This window comes from Macrobrachium nipponense, chromosome 2 (assembly GCF_015104395.2).
Source record: "Macrobrachium nipponense isolate FS-2020 chromosome 2, ASM1510439v2, whole genome shotgun sequence".
In the NCBI taxonomy this organism is placed as follows: domain Eukaryota; kingdom Metazoa; phylum Arthropoda; class Malacostraca; order Decapoda; family Palaemonidae; genus Macrobrachium; species Macrobrachium nipponense.
In genome coordinates, this window is record NC_087201.1 from 123318100 (window position 1) to 123334120 (window position 16021).

General features: G+C 36.2%; 1 protein-coding gene across 9 annotated transcripts; it reads right to left on the bottom strand.

Annotated features, from left to right (window-relative positions):
• Nucleotides 1–695: 695 nt before the first annotated feature.
• On the bottom strand, nt 696–15753 carry LOC135220956 (rhomboid-related protein 1-like). Of its 9 annotated transcripts, none has more exons than XM_064258610.1 (10): nt 15646–15753; nt 11137–11578; nt 10674–10907; nt 8755–8850; nt 7010–7312; nt 6064–6225; nt 5687–5850; nt 4860–5073; nt 2803–2916; nt 696–2172 (listed from the first exon to the last, which is right to left on the bottom strand). In XM_064258610.1, exons 2-10 carry the CDS (start codon nt 11185–11187, stop codon nt 1924–1926), a joined length of 1587 nt encoding a protein of 528 aa, XP_064114680.1. In that variant the 5' UTR covers nt 11188–11578; nt 15646–15753; the 3' UTR covers nt 696–1923. The 9 variants fall into 9 exon arrangements, with proteins under 9 accessions (XP_064114680.1, XP_064114683.1, XP_064114684.1 ...); XM_064258613.1 differs by having other exon boundaries at nt 15654–15747; XM_064258614.1 differs by having other exon boundaries at nt 11137–11444; nt 15646–15722.
• Nucleotides 15754–16021: the final 268 nt, after the last annotated feature.

A 16021-nucleotide genomic window follows, 5' to 3' on the forward strand; every position in this document is an offset into this window, starting at 1 on the left:
GAAAACCTTAAGTAAAAAAAATATCCATTTACTATCCATGGTGTCCATTTCTTCACTAATAACAAGTAAAGTTGTCTAAAATATCCACTTCCATAAAGATAGATGGCAGCAACTGTAAGCCAGAGCTGCTTGAGGAACTTGGAGCATTGCAAGAATACAAATTGTTTATAGGAAAAATGGACATACTGCCAACAGTTATAACCCCAGAAGTGGTCTACCCTTGAATCCTTGACTGGAACATTTTTGGGTGGTTGATGGCCATGCTACATCTTCCATAACTGGCTTCAAATATGAACTTCAATTCCAAACAAGATTTTTACCTGGTTTTTAGTTCAAGTTTCCTTGCAACATTCTCTTTAAGTTTGTATATATTGTTTTCTGGCTTTCCGTGTCTTTCCATTTATTAATTTTCTTTTATGCCTTACATACCCCATAATAGTGTCTTTTTTTTAATCAGTTTCATCAGATTTCACACATTTTGTCTTGTTTTTTTGAGGATTTTTCTAGTTTTAGTCATTTATCTCACCTTTATCAGCTGATAAAACTGTACATATTATAACCTATGCGTCCGAGTTCACTGATACTGAAAAAGCAATCTATTCTTTCCCATTTTAAAAACAAAATGTTTGCTGCCAATGTAGATTCAACCTGTTTATTCAAAATTCACGACTCATTGAAGGTAGAATAAAAGAACATTAAACATTATGTACAAAGAACAATAGAGTTTACTGAACACATCGTAAACAATATTAAATCTATTACGAAACATATAGTCTTGTAAAGTATTTGTACCAGTATTAACATCAATCTTCACGTACCAGTATTAACATTAATCTTCACGTACCAGTATCAACATCAATATGATAAAAGGTTTCAATTCAATATGAAGTGACCATTATAATAAGACATTATACTTACCACTAGTTTCCACAATCACGAGGTCATCTTAAAGTTACATACATGTCACATTGGCAAATCACAATACCTCTCGCAAATTAACATATGCACACAAAAGCTTTTCCACAAAGATCTGGTTACCACGAATTAAATTAATCAAAAGGCCTGAAGCAAAATATATTCTTATCGGGTAATACTAGTGCTTGAGTCAAAACAAATTAGGGTTACACAATAATGAGTAGACACTGTTGGTAAATTTAACATCTCGTTGGCTCGTTCGTTTTTGGAAAGTATAATCCGACTTTTTACCAGTAAAACAAACAGGTCTTAAGGAAAGAGAAACGGCCAGTAACTGTAATTATTCAGTATCAGTCACGCCGTGTTTTTTTAACACAAGATGAAATTGAGTAAATTCCTTGTACTAAGCCAATATAGACACCTGTTTTCAAATTAAGAATAATATAAATGATAAAACATGCAACACAGAAGCATCAAAAGGACAGCTATGTTACCGGTAATGTAACAACTGTCAGTTTTTATTAGCCAGCAAATTCCACCCATTCTCCACCAACAAGGTTTCCTGGACATATGTTCGTCTTGAAGAATGGAGACCAAAAGATAATTACAATTACTGAGGAGACGCTGAATGGAATAATGAACAATTGACAATCCAGTCATCCATCTCACAGCCTGTGTACCTACATAAAATCAGTAAATCGGTCATTTCCACTTACATATTTTGACAAGAATTTTTAGCTAAATACACAATTAATCATCATCATCTGGTAATTCTTTACTTCAGTCACCTATACGAAAACAATTCTTCAGTAACCCTTTTTCTCGAGGCTAGTTACCACTGCATCTATTCCAATCACAAGCCACACTAAACACAGGAACCCAACGTATTCAACAACAGTCATCTCACGCATTCCATAACATCTGACTCTGCACTTCACTGATCACGCAACACATGACACTGTTGTTCACTTTGGTCTGTAGTCATCAGTGGCATCCACAAGTCTCTTCTTACCAATTCAGCGTCAACTTCCAGTCGTTCTTCAGTTTTTCCATGGACGAGTAATCATTTTCGGGAAAATACTCAGGAGATGGGAGGGTGCAGTTGAGGATTATGCCCGCAATGCCCACGACGAAGAATATAGCTAAGGATATCCACTGGAAGATCCTTTCCCATCTCTCCTTCCTGAGATTCCTGAGGACAAAGACGCCCACGAGAACGCCGGCTAACGCCCCTCCAAAATGAGCCATGTGACCAGTCTTCGTCGTTAAGAAATAAAAACAAATATATGAAATACATTCACCACATTTATTGATAATATTTAAAACAATTCTTAAGAATATTGATAACAGAAAAGAAATAATATTAGACAGGGCAAAAGACAAAGTAAGTATAGTTTCAGCTCGCGCAACTTCACACGAACCACAGAAATTAAAAGGACCTCTAGTTCACTTCTTGTTCGTCTGTTAGTTCGGAATCTTAAATCTGAGAATCAGAATGGATTACTGAAAGAACAAATACTTGAGTCGACACTCCACTTAACAATTTTAATCAACAACTGGGGTGTACAAGGACTAAACTGACCTCATTCTTGACTGTAAAATTGATCAGGAGGTTATAAATTCTCACCAGAAATAAAGCAACTATACTGCGCCTGTAAAGACTATCCAGTATTTCAAATAGATTGCCACTATGACGTCAAATTATGAAGCTCAACAAGTACTATTGATGAAAGGTTCCTCTCATTATCAAGCATAGGTCTTATTCACAAGTTAAAGAATATTCCTAGCTATCAAAACATTCTTATGTCAGTATGAATTCAAGAAGCAAGGTCCAATACTATGGAGTGATTTCTTCCAGTTGACTCGCTCGCTTGCTTAAATACTCACATGGGAAGGTGTCGGTGCTAGGTACGTGTCCCAAAAGGCGTAACCGAAATCTAGGCTTATAACGAGCAACATCACAATTAACTGAACCCAGTTGGCTTCCATTTCCGACCAGTTCTGAAAGAAATTTGTGTATATGTGTCGCCATAAGAAAATGAAGTGGTTAGTCTGAAGAGTGCATTAATATAATATATATATATATATAATCTATATATATATATATATATATTGATAAGATATACATATATATATATAATATAATATATATAATATATAATATAATATATATATATTATATATATATATATATATATATATATATATATATATATATATATATATATATATATATATATATATATATATATATATATATATATATATATATATATATATATGTATATAGCGTGTACATTAGTCAATTTCTATAACAGAGGGTGGCTCCATAGAAAAAAACACAACAGCAGTCATTGTCACATTTATACTTTATAGGACTAAAGTCGAACCTCTTATACAGAAAACTGTACAATCCCCAGTCAGCATTATCATCTGCAGACAGCAGCCATTCCACACCACTCACAACTCTATTTCTTACTGTCCTTTACTGTCCTTCCCCCGACTTCAGTCCATCCATACAGATACTGTATAGGCAGGTGGTCATATACCAGCCCTGTCTCAGACCTTATTTTACAGCATACAAGCAGATTCTTCCATAAACGCATCCTAGTTCATATTTCATTAGCATCTTCGGCGTTTTTAGTCAGTCTAAATAAGCTTCCTTTAATGCAATACATTAAGAAAATCCACTACATTGCTCTTTATCGATTCTTTTATTAAGTATTTTCTTATCCATGTTTTCCTTTCTATTTGAACTTCTTAATACTCTCAAAACAAACAGTTGATCCACTCACGATTTTCCTCCTTAAAACCCACACTGTTCTTCCCCTATCAGCTTGTAGGTATACCAACTGTCTTTCTTTCTCTCTCAAGTCATGATAGCGCCACACTCTTTCTTGATATATTAAGTTGCTCTACAATGGCCACTTACGTCATAATAGAGAGAATAACAACTAAATGCATAAGGCAAGAAAGGTACTCAAGATATAAACAAACATTACGTAGTCAATATGAACATAAATCTGAGCAACTGATTTCAAAGGCCACAGTTCACAACACAGGCATTGTTTTTTTCAACAGAACTGTCCTCAACAACTACACTTGGTTTGCGTACCACATTTTTGAGCCATTTCGGATTTTTCCCAATTTAAGTATGACTATTACTGTATTTGAGTTAAACTGAAGAATTTCAGTATTTCGTGAAGTAAACTTTAGTTGTTTTATTTCTTGCTTATCAACTGACCGTTGAAAACATTAGTCGAGTTGTTTAGACTAGCCTTCAAAAAATTCTATAGTTGTTGTTTATATTTTACTTCATACAAGACGTCAAACTCCGCTTATAGTTTTCAAACCGAAAAATCCCTCACGAAAGGAAAATAGCGCTGTTTAGTGTAAAACAGACCACCAGTCAAGAGTTTTATTTAGCTAAAAACAGAATTACAATCGTTATTTAAAACTCGGGCTACTTCGTCACTAAACTGGAAACAATGGCGTGATGCTTACTCTGACTAATAAATTAAAACAAATTTGTATCTTAAGATTAAATATTCTTACTTAATTATACACCTTTATATTCTGCCTATGATCATAGCAATGGCCATTGTAAACCAAAGCCGATTATCTTCTTGTTCTGCTTTGTAATTCATGTGATTTGAGATTGTCCAAAAATGAAGATCAAATGTTGTGAAAGAATATACCAAACCCATAAAATAATCATAACTATTAGTTGAGCACTAAAGGTCATAATTTATCATTTTACTAGCGATGTAGGATTAAAAATGAATTAGAATGATTGCAATAGATTAACTAATCTCCATTTTATCGTTCAGGTGTAAAAAAAATTAACATAAATGTCTATAAAATCTAATCTATTATTGAGAAGGGCACTAGTAAGATGAAAAGTAAAACAAGAATACACGTTAAGAATAAAAATCTCACTGTACCAAGAAGAGGTTCCCGAGATGTGCATATTCAACGGCATAAACACCTCCGGAAGCCCCTGCCAAGTATGACCCTGGAGTGAACAGAGAGTGGAGGATAGCTCCAAGGACTACTCCTGAAAGATAAATCAACAGCACCCTCCACCATTTGTGCACCAGCTCCAGAAGCACTCCAAGAATGATTTGCACTATCAGGTTATTTACCAAATGCACCCATCTGGAAGGAAAGGCAGGTTGAGCTTTAGCAAAGGGCGACCTCTCTCTCTCTTATAAATGGTGCATGGACAGCTAGCACTATCAGATTACTGTATTTGAAATGTTAGTTGCCAACTACACTAGAAAAAAGTGAAAAGTAGTGTTGACCTCTAGTTTGATTTCAAAGATAACTCTTCTCAGTCATGAAGGTTGTAACTTTAACGACACCAAAGATAGAGTAGGTTTAATCAGTCTCAACTGAACTTTGATTATCAATGAGTCAGAATATTTCAGCTACGAAGCCTGTAACCCTAGCTCTTTAGACAATAAGCGTTATCACCGATTGCAGGAAAATGAGTGTACGCAAGAGTACATATTTAGATATTAACTTTATGCAGCAAGGATAAACTAAGAAATAAAGAGTATATCTACAACCACAACAAACACAAATCGATTTGTAGTTTATTGGCAAAACGCATGGTCCCGCCTAATTCAGAAGGAATGTATTTCTTAAACTGGGCCATGAGACTTAATTATTAAACGGATTAAAACTATACCAGTCTACACTGTGGCAAACGCACTTAAATGTTTGATAAGGAGTCAAAAAGCCCAAATGAAACGCTTCTCCTACTCACCCAGAATGTATGAGCGCATAACTGATGTAACGCCAAGCTTCAAACCTTCTCGCTGGATTGTACACGAGGGGAGAGTACGAAGGACAAGGACCTCGTGGCCCAACGATTACGCCCTTGTCAGCAAGATTGTTCATATCAATGGCATAGTATATAAATATGGCCAGCTGCATTGGATAAAAAAAAATGAGATGCTCAGTGAACATTCCTCATCACAGGAAATTTAGCTGTATACTGGAGGACACATCTTCAGATGATATACCATACTCAGCACAGTATTCCAAATAATAAGGAACTATAAACAAAGCAAATGTCAATCCTTTATTTCAAGGGTGGTCTCAAAACCTATTTATCTACAGATATTCTGTAGCGAGACTCACTTCTACGAGTGTGATGGCCAGCATGCAAAATGGTGGCGGACAGCAAGAGTATTCTTCAATGTATCTCCTGGTTTCAAGAGTTCGCTCTGTCCTGGGCACTACTGCTAAGGCGCCCCTACGAAGGGCAGTGCTTCGATTTCGGGCAGCGTTGCTGAGCATGACCTGGTAGTAAGGTAATATTTGACAGTTTTTGTGCAATATCCGGCAGTGATTTTTTTTTTTATCAAGTGACTATTAACATCGCGGCAAGCGTGTTAGCTGATAATGAATATCTGCATTTACAGTTTTGCTGCTAATTAATACAATGAAAGCAATCTGATCAACAACTAATATTAACAGCAAAGTAACAAACTGTTAAAACCGATGCAAAAAAGTCTTAGCGTACTTTTTCCACACAACCCTAGCTGGATATTCCAATTCCTAAATTACTAAGCAAATGTAAGCCACCAAATCAATTAAAACAATGGTGATGCATATCTGTTTATCTGAAAATATGTTAACTGATAGTTTATTTTTCTTGCTTGTGCCCTTTTCAAAACACAAGTTTTTTTTATTCTTAAAAGATGTGTAACATAACTGTTGGCCTATCACAATCAAGTAATTAGAAAAATTAAATTCCTGTTAATGTTGGAGAGCTTCAAGTATTCTTTTTCTAACTGAAATAGCATCACGAATTTCCAGACAAGATCAATAATCTCTGAAACACAAAAATTGTCGACCACACTATAACTAGAAGGGGCAGCCTGGCTAGTTTGGCTTTTGTTTCGGGGTAATAAAGATAGTGGAGGTAATCTCATGCATTAATTTGATTTCTCAAATCTGCATTATCAGCGATTTTGCAATTCCGAGAAATGCAGCAAACACTAGACTCATAATCCAAAGTTCATATCAGCAACGGAACAAAGTAGTACACGTTTCGTAAATGTATGGATTACTGGCAACTTACAAACCGGAGAAACTCCTCGTACTCCAGAAATCCATCCCGATTGATGTCAGCCTCCTGGAATGGTATCTCTGCCTTGCCAAGGAGCTGGATGGCAACAGCATTGGGCAAACTATCTGCCTCTTTGGCGTGGAAAATCCATTCCTTCAGACGAGCCGGGTGTATGAGTTCGCTCCTGTAGAAGACGAAGTGCAAGAGGCGGTTTCTATTGTAGCTGTTTGAGACGAACCGGGGCCAGTCGAAGTCGTAGTAGCTGGGTCTCGAATGGACGAAGTCGACCAGCTGCATCCACGTGTTGAAGTACGGCTGTGATAAAGGAGATGTACGTATTATCTAATTTCTGATCTGTTCCCCACAGAATTTCTATGCAGCTAAAGCGGAAAGTCTTGCATTTTATATGTTCCTGTCAACAGTACGTTAAGTTCAATTATCACTCTTAATGAATTATAAAATACGGCCATAGGCATAGAAAATGAATGAATATGCATTTTGGAATATAGTGGAGAGAGGAAAAGTAATTTCTTTATCATCAAAGAAGCATCTAACATTAACGTTACTTCATTCAAAAAAATATGAACACACATAACGAGGTAATGATAGTTGCGCTGTTCTTATTCAGTTATTCTTAATTCTCGGTTCCCAGCCATGGATGAGTTACTTCGAGAGAAAAAGTACAAATTAACGCCTCATTTATCTTCGTTAATACCGAGTCCAGGATGGAACACTTTCTTGACAAGACAAGTCCACAACCATTACACGCCTTTAGAAGCAGCAGCAGCATTATACCGATGCTGTTCATATTTACTTTAATCATTAAAATATTTAAGACTTAATTCTGTTCTCTTCATGGCAACTGCAACTCTATTGCTATCATTCTGCATAAGAAAAAAGAACCCTCTCCACCAAACTATGATAACACTATCGAAATCACTCTTATCCTATCTATAATCCACTACTGATTAAACCCGTTTTACAACCTTACCCGAAAACCATTCATTTCAACTATATATTTTTCATTCACTGGGACTGAACGGCTAGTTATAGGTACAATGATTTTATCCCTTTGAACTTTTTGGTGTTTGGAAACTTTCATTACACTTTTTTTCTTTCTTTCTTTTAAAGGTCACGTGGTCTTGTTGACTTTCTTACTTTCATTTTTCACCTCTTTACCTTTTCTGCCATTGAGGGCAGCATTAAATTTAAAATTTCCGCCTCATTCATCACTTAATTTTATTCCCTTTTTATTTACCATCCACTGCACCACCACCATGACTTCTACTTACTTATACCATTAATTTTGTATTTCTCTTTTTTCTTCTTTCCTTTTTCCTCCTTCTTTTTTTCTCTCTCTCGCTCTCTCTCTCTCTCTCCTCCTCTCTCCTCTCTCTCCTCTTTTCTCTCTCTCTCTCTCTCTCTCTATTTCAGGGCACTTTATTTTCACACAAATTCAGGGCACTTTATTTTGAGTCATTGTAACTCCACTATGCTGTCTTTAATAAAAATAAGTCTATAAACTAAAATCGTTCACCTTTTAATCCCATCTTACTATACCCAGTAACCTCCACCCACATCTTTTGTTATCAATTAATCAACGCAGATAGTGAGGAGGCATTGCGTCCAATCTCTCCGACGTACTCAAAAAACGCTACCAATCTTTATCATAAAAACTCTCACCTCACGCCCCAAGCAAACAATTGTTATTATAAGGCAAATAAATATAGGTATTTCCTGACTAAAACTAACCTTACCTCTTCCGAAGGAGCTGGGCCCTTATCAAGGACGTCAAGAGCCGCCCGTACCAGCACACCACGCTCCCAAGAATTGTCCGGTAGGATATTGTTGAACTACAAATGATGAAATTAAGTATCAGTAACTTACTGCAGTATTAACACTTCATTTTAGATTTTGTACATACGCAAACTTTCATCCATGCATACATGTACATATGAATAAAAATCCTCGGTGTAAGTTTGTATAAATTATGTTTATGTAAAAAAATTAATGAAAAATAGTAATAATAAAATCAAAATAATATAAATAATAGAATAAAAATAAAAATATAAAAATATATTTTCTAATCCTATTGCCAGACAGCTCAGTAAAAAAAAAAAAACACTTTCTAAAGAATTAGGGTAAAGTTCATGCTTTCAAAATGTTTAAAAAGTTCAAAGTGGTGGCCAAACACATCGTAATTGCTTTGGATAAGTTGTAAATTGTGATCCAATCCATATTTGTACAGAAATTCTACAACTATTTTCATAAATTTAAACAACAATTGAAAAGTAAGGCCATCTGAATACTCAAGAACTGAATCATGCACTAGTATCTAATCACCTGAATTTAAACCGAACAGCTGATAAAGTAAATGGCGAAGAAATAAGAATACCAGTATTTCCTCACACATCGGAAGGGAAATGCCGTGCGAGGGAGGTTATCAGGGGCCAATCAAGAGAAAAAGCAAACACGCCCAAAACCGATATACAAACCAACTTGCACACTTATTTACATGTTCAGGTACAATTATCTCCGCCCTGGTGTAGAAAGAAAGTAAGATACATGAACGAAAGGTAACGAATAGTTAGAACAATGAAAAGCTCACAGAATAAAAATAATTTCAGCCAAACGAGAGAGAATGTCTAATGAAAACCTAACGGCATCTGAACGCGAAAATGTTCACTGAAGCGTAAACGAAAGAAAAATAAAAAGAATATAAATAACAAAGCATGGACAGATAACTTTCAGAGAAAAAGAACACCTAGTTTCTAAATAAGATACCTGGGGAACATTTAAAACGGGAGAAATCCTTCCACAATGAAATGGAACACTTTCTGGCTTAAATTGTCGACCATTGTTTTAATGCATTAATAACACAAAAAATGTAAAAAGGTACAAGAAAACACATGAAGTTTACATTATGGACTCAAAAAGGGCAGTTCTCACAACTTCAATTAGTAAAAATAAAGGTTAACGCAACACGGGAATTAAAAAAAAAAAGGAAAAAACCAAGGTCAACCGTAGGATATTCTTGATTTATCTATAATCACGTTGGACGCAAGCTTTCTGCAAAATATAAGTGAAATTCTCAAATAATTGTATACTGTAAAAATTTTTTGTATAATCTAAGATTTTTAAAGTAAAACTGTACTCTCTTGTAATCCAAGATAATTTTTATTGGAAGACATGGGCAAAATATTTAGTAATAACTATGTACAAAACGACAATTTCAAAATTCAAGTTTTGTAAAACTGTTATTTAAGAAATCGGGAATTTTCCCATAAATAATTATATAACCAGGCTCTTCTCATACATCATCCAAGATCATGTTATCTGTATGGTGTGAGGTACAGGTGAATGAAGTCGCACGATATTTGTGTAAACTAGACAAAAAATATATATATCTAATTAAGAAAATCTTGATAATAATCTAAGATTTGCCACTGGAATTCCCTTCATGTCAAAGCACAATTACTGACATCTACTACGAAAAGACAGACCAAGAGGCTGAAAGATGTTGAATAATTTTTTAACAAAACAGAAAGTAACCAGAACTGCTAGGATACCTGTTGCAACAATTATTTCAGGGGCCATAATAGCCATTAAAGAAATGATAGTGCAAATTGGACATTGAGAGGATTATATTAGTTCTATCCTTCTGAACCGGACTTACGAAATGCTCAAAGTCCTTGAAGCTGACATATCCTGTGCCTCCAGGATCAGCTTCCTTAAGGAGTTTGAGGGCCCGGAGAACTGCTTGGGAGTTGTTGGTCGTTCTCGGAATCCTCTCGCCGAGGGTCGACAGCGCGATCTGTCCCCGACCGTCATCGAGGCGGTACCAAACGTCCTGCCAGTCCACCAGGTCAGTGGGCGCCTTCAGAGGGGCCAGAAGCTGTCGCCGCGTTTGCTGGTGATATTAGGGTGGTCATGTGTGAGAATCCATTCAAGTTATTACGAATAAAATCTCTCAAGATTCTTGGTTTTCGATATATCTGATGGTAAACTGCACAATAAAATCAATCTTAATTCTACCTTGATTTCATTTCAGTTGAAGCTAAACTTAATTACATTATTGACTGAACAGAACTACATTCCTCATGTTTATACTTGACTGCAAATTTGGCAATGTCACTCACCCTCTCATCTCTCGACCGAAAGAAGTCGGCTTCGTCCATGTGCATCTCCATTTTTCATTCCAGTTTCTAATCACAACAATTTTATTACCTCGCACCTTCGGCTCTTCGCAATGAAGGGATATATTGGCATTACATTTCCACAAGAGAATAATTCCTCTTTCGAAACAACTCCTTCCTTTTCTTGCTTACGCCCTACGGAATTTCGGTTTTCACTTCGTTTCGTACGTTGGAAGTGGCCTCTTTCGAAAAAGACCACTTCCTTCTTTTATCTGTTCTTCATGCCCTGATAAACCTGGCATTATAAGGATCTAAACGAAAGTTTACGACTTATTGTTTAGTCGGCGAATGCCGGAATGATAAGCAACTAAAAACATTTAGTTATCTGAAATATTTGCTATGTTCAGTCTGAACTTGAGAGGAGTTATAGAATATTACACTTAACCTAAAAAAAGAAAAAAAAATAAAGATTGCCATCTATTAAGAAGAGCGAAATGTAATTGAAAAGGAATATGCTCCTAAATACATATATGCTCCAAGAAACAATCGAGAAAGTACTCATAAAGCACCCTCAAAAGGGGTAAAATCATCCATCCATTCTGCCACATACGCGTTTATGACCATTTGTTTTCTGACACTTACGTGTTTATCTTATCATAAATATTTTTCGTATTTGATAAGGCGAGAAAATGAGTTAATGTCGTAAATTCCCAATTATCTACTGATTAAATGAAAGCATTTTCTTGTATGATGAATTCTGGACACCAAAATGCTCAAATCTATCACGCAACACATTATATTCGTCTTTTTCAATCTGGGCACAAACAGCTTCTCCCCTTTCATTTTTATAACAGAATTACCTCGGTGAAAACTGACACAATCAAATTCCAGCTGGAATCTCACCGGCTGTAAAGATGTCATTACTTTGCTAATATAAAACGTTGCTTGTGAAATTTCAGCTGTAGGCAACTGGAGCCAATCAGGGTTGGAGTAATTACACTTGAAGAAATGAATTACGAATACAATTACAATTACTTTCAAAAAATGTAAATTACAATCACAATTCTATTTGGAAGTGGCAATTACATTACAATTACAATTACTCAACAACAAATTCAATTACAATTACAGTTACAATTACAACTGATTTCGGTGCGAGAGTAAACACTAATCTTTTGTTACAGGAAACTGAGTATTGGAGGTGAGCAAATCGAGCTAATAGGGTTACATAATTTATATTAGAAGTGTAAGTGATAGAAGAAGAGCAGAGGTCATATTAAAAAGAGTATTTATTAGCCCTATTTAGGAAACACTTGGACTACAACTTTGAGTTCTGGTTACCTTACTATAGGATGGAGAAAGCAACCCATCACTTCTAATGGAGTCCGATCCTTACTACTTGAATTTTTAAATTAAATTAAATTACAAATTATATCCTCCTGTAATTAATTTAAATTACAATTACTCACTATAATTTAATTTTCAATTACAATTACACGAAATTCTGTAATTAATTACATTCCAATTGAATTACAATTACAATTACTCCACCCTTGGTACCAATTATATGATGCAGCCTTCGCTGATTTAAGAATAAACAAGTTCGTCAATAGGTTTCTATACAAGACTTTATGTTAATGATTGATGGAAGCCACTTTTGACTGTCAGTAACACCGACCTTATTCTCATTCTATTTTCACATATATTAAATTTTTAATGACAAGCTCCCATAGGAAAGCATGGTAATGACATTATAAACTGCTTTGCAACAAATATATCCCTTATCCATCATCCAGCTATAAATAAGCAGTTTATGGATACATCAACACGAAAAAAAAATGCTAGTTCAAAACACGTGTTACTAAATGTTAAGGTCATATCATGCATACACATTAGCCTTCGTTGAATGCATGCTTTCTGGTATGATTTTAATGACAATTTTTCCTTTTGAAATCTTGCGTGTTCATGTAAAAAATGTATAAATAAATATAAACACTCCTGAAAAATGTCTTCGAAGATGAAATATTCCAAAGACCCCCAAAATAAGAGCCTATGTCCCCCCTACCACAGCAACCTCAAGTAGAAATACTTTTATAGGACTTAACGATCGCACTGGTCAAGTTTAGGCTTTTCTGCCTTTGCTGCAATGCGTTATGGCGCGATTTACGAGAGATGATTTATTTGCTCTTCTATACAACCGCCACAACGAAACGTGAGATGTTTTAATCGAATGATGGTTCTAGCCATTAAAAAAATGAAAGCAGGCTTCTTCTCAGTATTCTTGAGTTCTTTAGTTTCCTTGAATGCTCGTTCACACACACACACACACACACACGTGCGCGCGCATACTGAGAACTCGGGAATTCTCTCACCTCCATTAAGCCAATGTGACAGACAGTTCCACGCATTTGTTCATTTGTTCCCTTTCGAACTTAAACATAAGCACATTTTTAAAAAATTAATATAAATCATTGTCTAAGGTTTAAAGTTAGAATCTGAAAAATACCTCTTACAGAACTAAGAAAAACTGGTCCACACACACACACACACACACACCCGTCCACAAAGCAAAAATTTCATTAATTAAAAATCCGGGAAAAAACTGCGGACAACCCATGCTGCTTTCGTGAACATTTCACATTTTTTTGAAGGTGTATCATCCTTCACTTTCATTATATCTTACCAATATCCTCTGAATATTGCTTTCTTCAGTTACCTTCCCTTTTTACCAAAAGGGTTTGCTGCCTAGTCGACCAAAGACAAAAGTATTTACAGTGTAAATTTCAAATATAAAATGCACTATAATTCCATTGCATCACTCTTAAATGAACATGTCCCTGCTATTCCCATAACAAAAGTGAACTAATTATTCCGCAGCCAGCTCAGGTTCATGAGCACCACATATGTTCAACCAATATTCATAGTCTTTTTATATCTCTTCCACTTACTAGACTAATTAAACATTTTCTCCTCAAGGCATACTTTTCACTTCCTTATTCGTATGACTTAGCCTATAGTCTCTCAAACTTATTCCCTCCATTTAATACATTAAATGGCAGTGGAGATTTTCTAGCAGGCCGACGCAATTTACACATTTCATTCTCCTAAGAAGGGATCGATACCGACACTTGCCCTTCATGGTTACATCATATGTGACTCCTTCGCTACAACTGTCTCGTTCTCTCTGGCAATTGCTTAGTCCGCTGCCACTCCTCAGTCATTCAGCCAAAAATGCAAGTGCGCTGCTATTCATCCTCAGCCTTGTCTCTTGCCACTGCTTACGCTTTTTTCAAATTTACCAACCGAAAAGACGAATAAATTGTAATTAAAGGCAATTCTAAATCAAGAAATCTCTGGTTCTCTAGAAAAAAAAAAATCGCTACTAAAATGCCAAAAACATAAGATCTACCTCTAAATTTTCTTTTCAGGAAAATCATCTCGAAATTTTGAAGGGAAAATTGACAGTCGCATCAAACTCAGATTGTTGAACTCTTAACTAGTATATACCGCTAAATATCGATTACTTCTGAAATGAAAAAACATAGCTACCACCCGCAATAACAGACGATTAACATAACATACACGCCAAAGGAAAAAGATGTTATCGATAAACTGCAACACCTGCTCTAACCCCGTACTCCCAGACTGAAACACAAGTTACACAACCATCATGTAAATTTCCACATGTATGGAAAAATGAAGCCGAGTATGCACAGACAGCAAATTTCGGCAGTGTTCAAGACGGCGAGGAATTTACATATTTTATTGCGGTGTTATTCACTACTGCGTAGAGTGCTACAGGTAGAAACGTTGCACCAATGTCAATAAACACTAAGACAAGCAACGTGATCAGGATAAAACGTAGGGCTCCACTTCAGTCTTGCATGTCGGGTAATGACACTGACAGGTAACTCGTATATTCTACCACACGTGGGTCGGCGGTTGCGACAAAATAACAAACACCTCCGCTTAGTCCAGTTTCTCTAGAAGTGTACGTATACCTTTCACGCCTGCTGTATTCATCTTCAGAGTATACCACGTTAAACATAGTCGCTGTCATTTTCGTACAGTTTCCATTAATGGTGGAAGAGATTTCAGTATCAAACTTCGAAAAAGCACAGACTAAACTGATAAAGGCGGTGTAAGAGCGCCGTCCCAACTGAGTGTGTTCGGGACATATGTGGAGGTTAATTGAACCAAGGGAGGGGATCTGATAGAGGATGGGACTAGGGTGGGGGAAGGGGTTGGGGAACGATGAGGCCGGGGGATGTTGAAGGTGGGAGGAAGTTGTATGGGGGTTCCGTGGGAAGGGGTGCCGAGTGGGAGGGGAAGTAAATAATAAAACCCCATAACCGTTACATGCAGGAAAAAATTTGTCGGCGTTTGCTTGTCCCGGCAAGACGCCGAAAAAGAGAGAAACTAACAAATAGCATACAAAATTAATACACTGGTTTGTTTGCAGTCGTTCAACACTTGAATTCCAAAGAAAATGAAGAAGTTAAATATATCTACACAGTAACTGTTTTGAGGCAACGTTTCCACACCACACGTTAGCGCTAGACTAATGTCACTGGAGCAGACGCTGTCTTATCTCCTGTTATCTCTGGCGTTGGCCGTTACAGGCCCTGCCATAAAGTAGCAGAGATAAGACTAATCTCTATCTTTAATAAGAGATCCCTATCGCTCTAGTGTAATCTTCGCCGTTATCACTGACGAATTCTTTGTTCTTGAGTTGGCGAAGAAGAATAAAGAAAATCCTTACAGTAACTTAAAGTCCTCACTGTCGCACTGTTATGCTATTTAGAATCCGGGTTACACGCACAGGATCTTGAAATATTTCAATTAAGAATGACTTATTCTAGTCACCTGATATCCAGCGCACGATAAT

Excerpts from the sequence above, each read along its gene's own strand:
- LOC135220956 (XM_064258610.1), bottom strand. The coding sequence starts at position 11,187 with ATGGAGATGCACATGGACGAAGCCGACTTCTTTCGGTCGAGAGATGAG. Across the intron at positions 8,851-10,673 it reads TCAAGGACTTTGAGCATTTC|TTCAACAATATCCTACCGGA; the intron begins GTAAGTCCGGTT and ends CATCATTTGTAG. Across the intron at positions 5,851-6,063 it reads TGGCCATCACACTCGTAGAA|CTGGCCATATTTATATACTA; the intron begins GTGAGTCTCGCT and ends TATCCAATGCAG.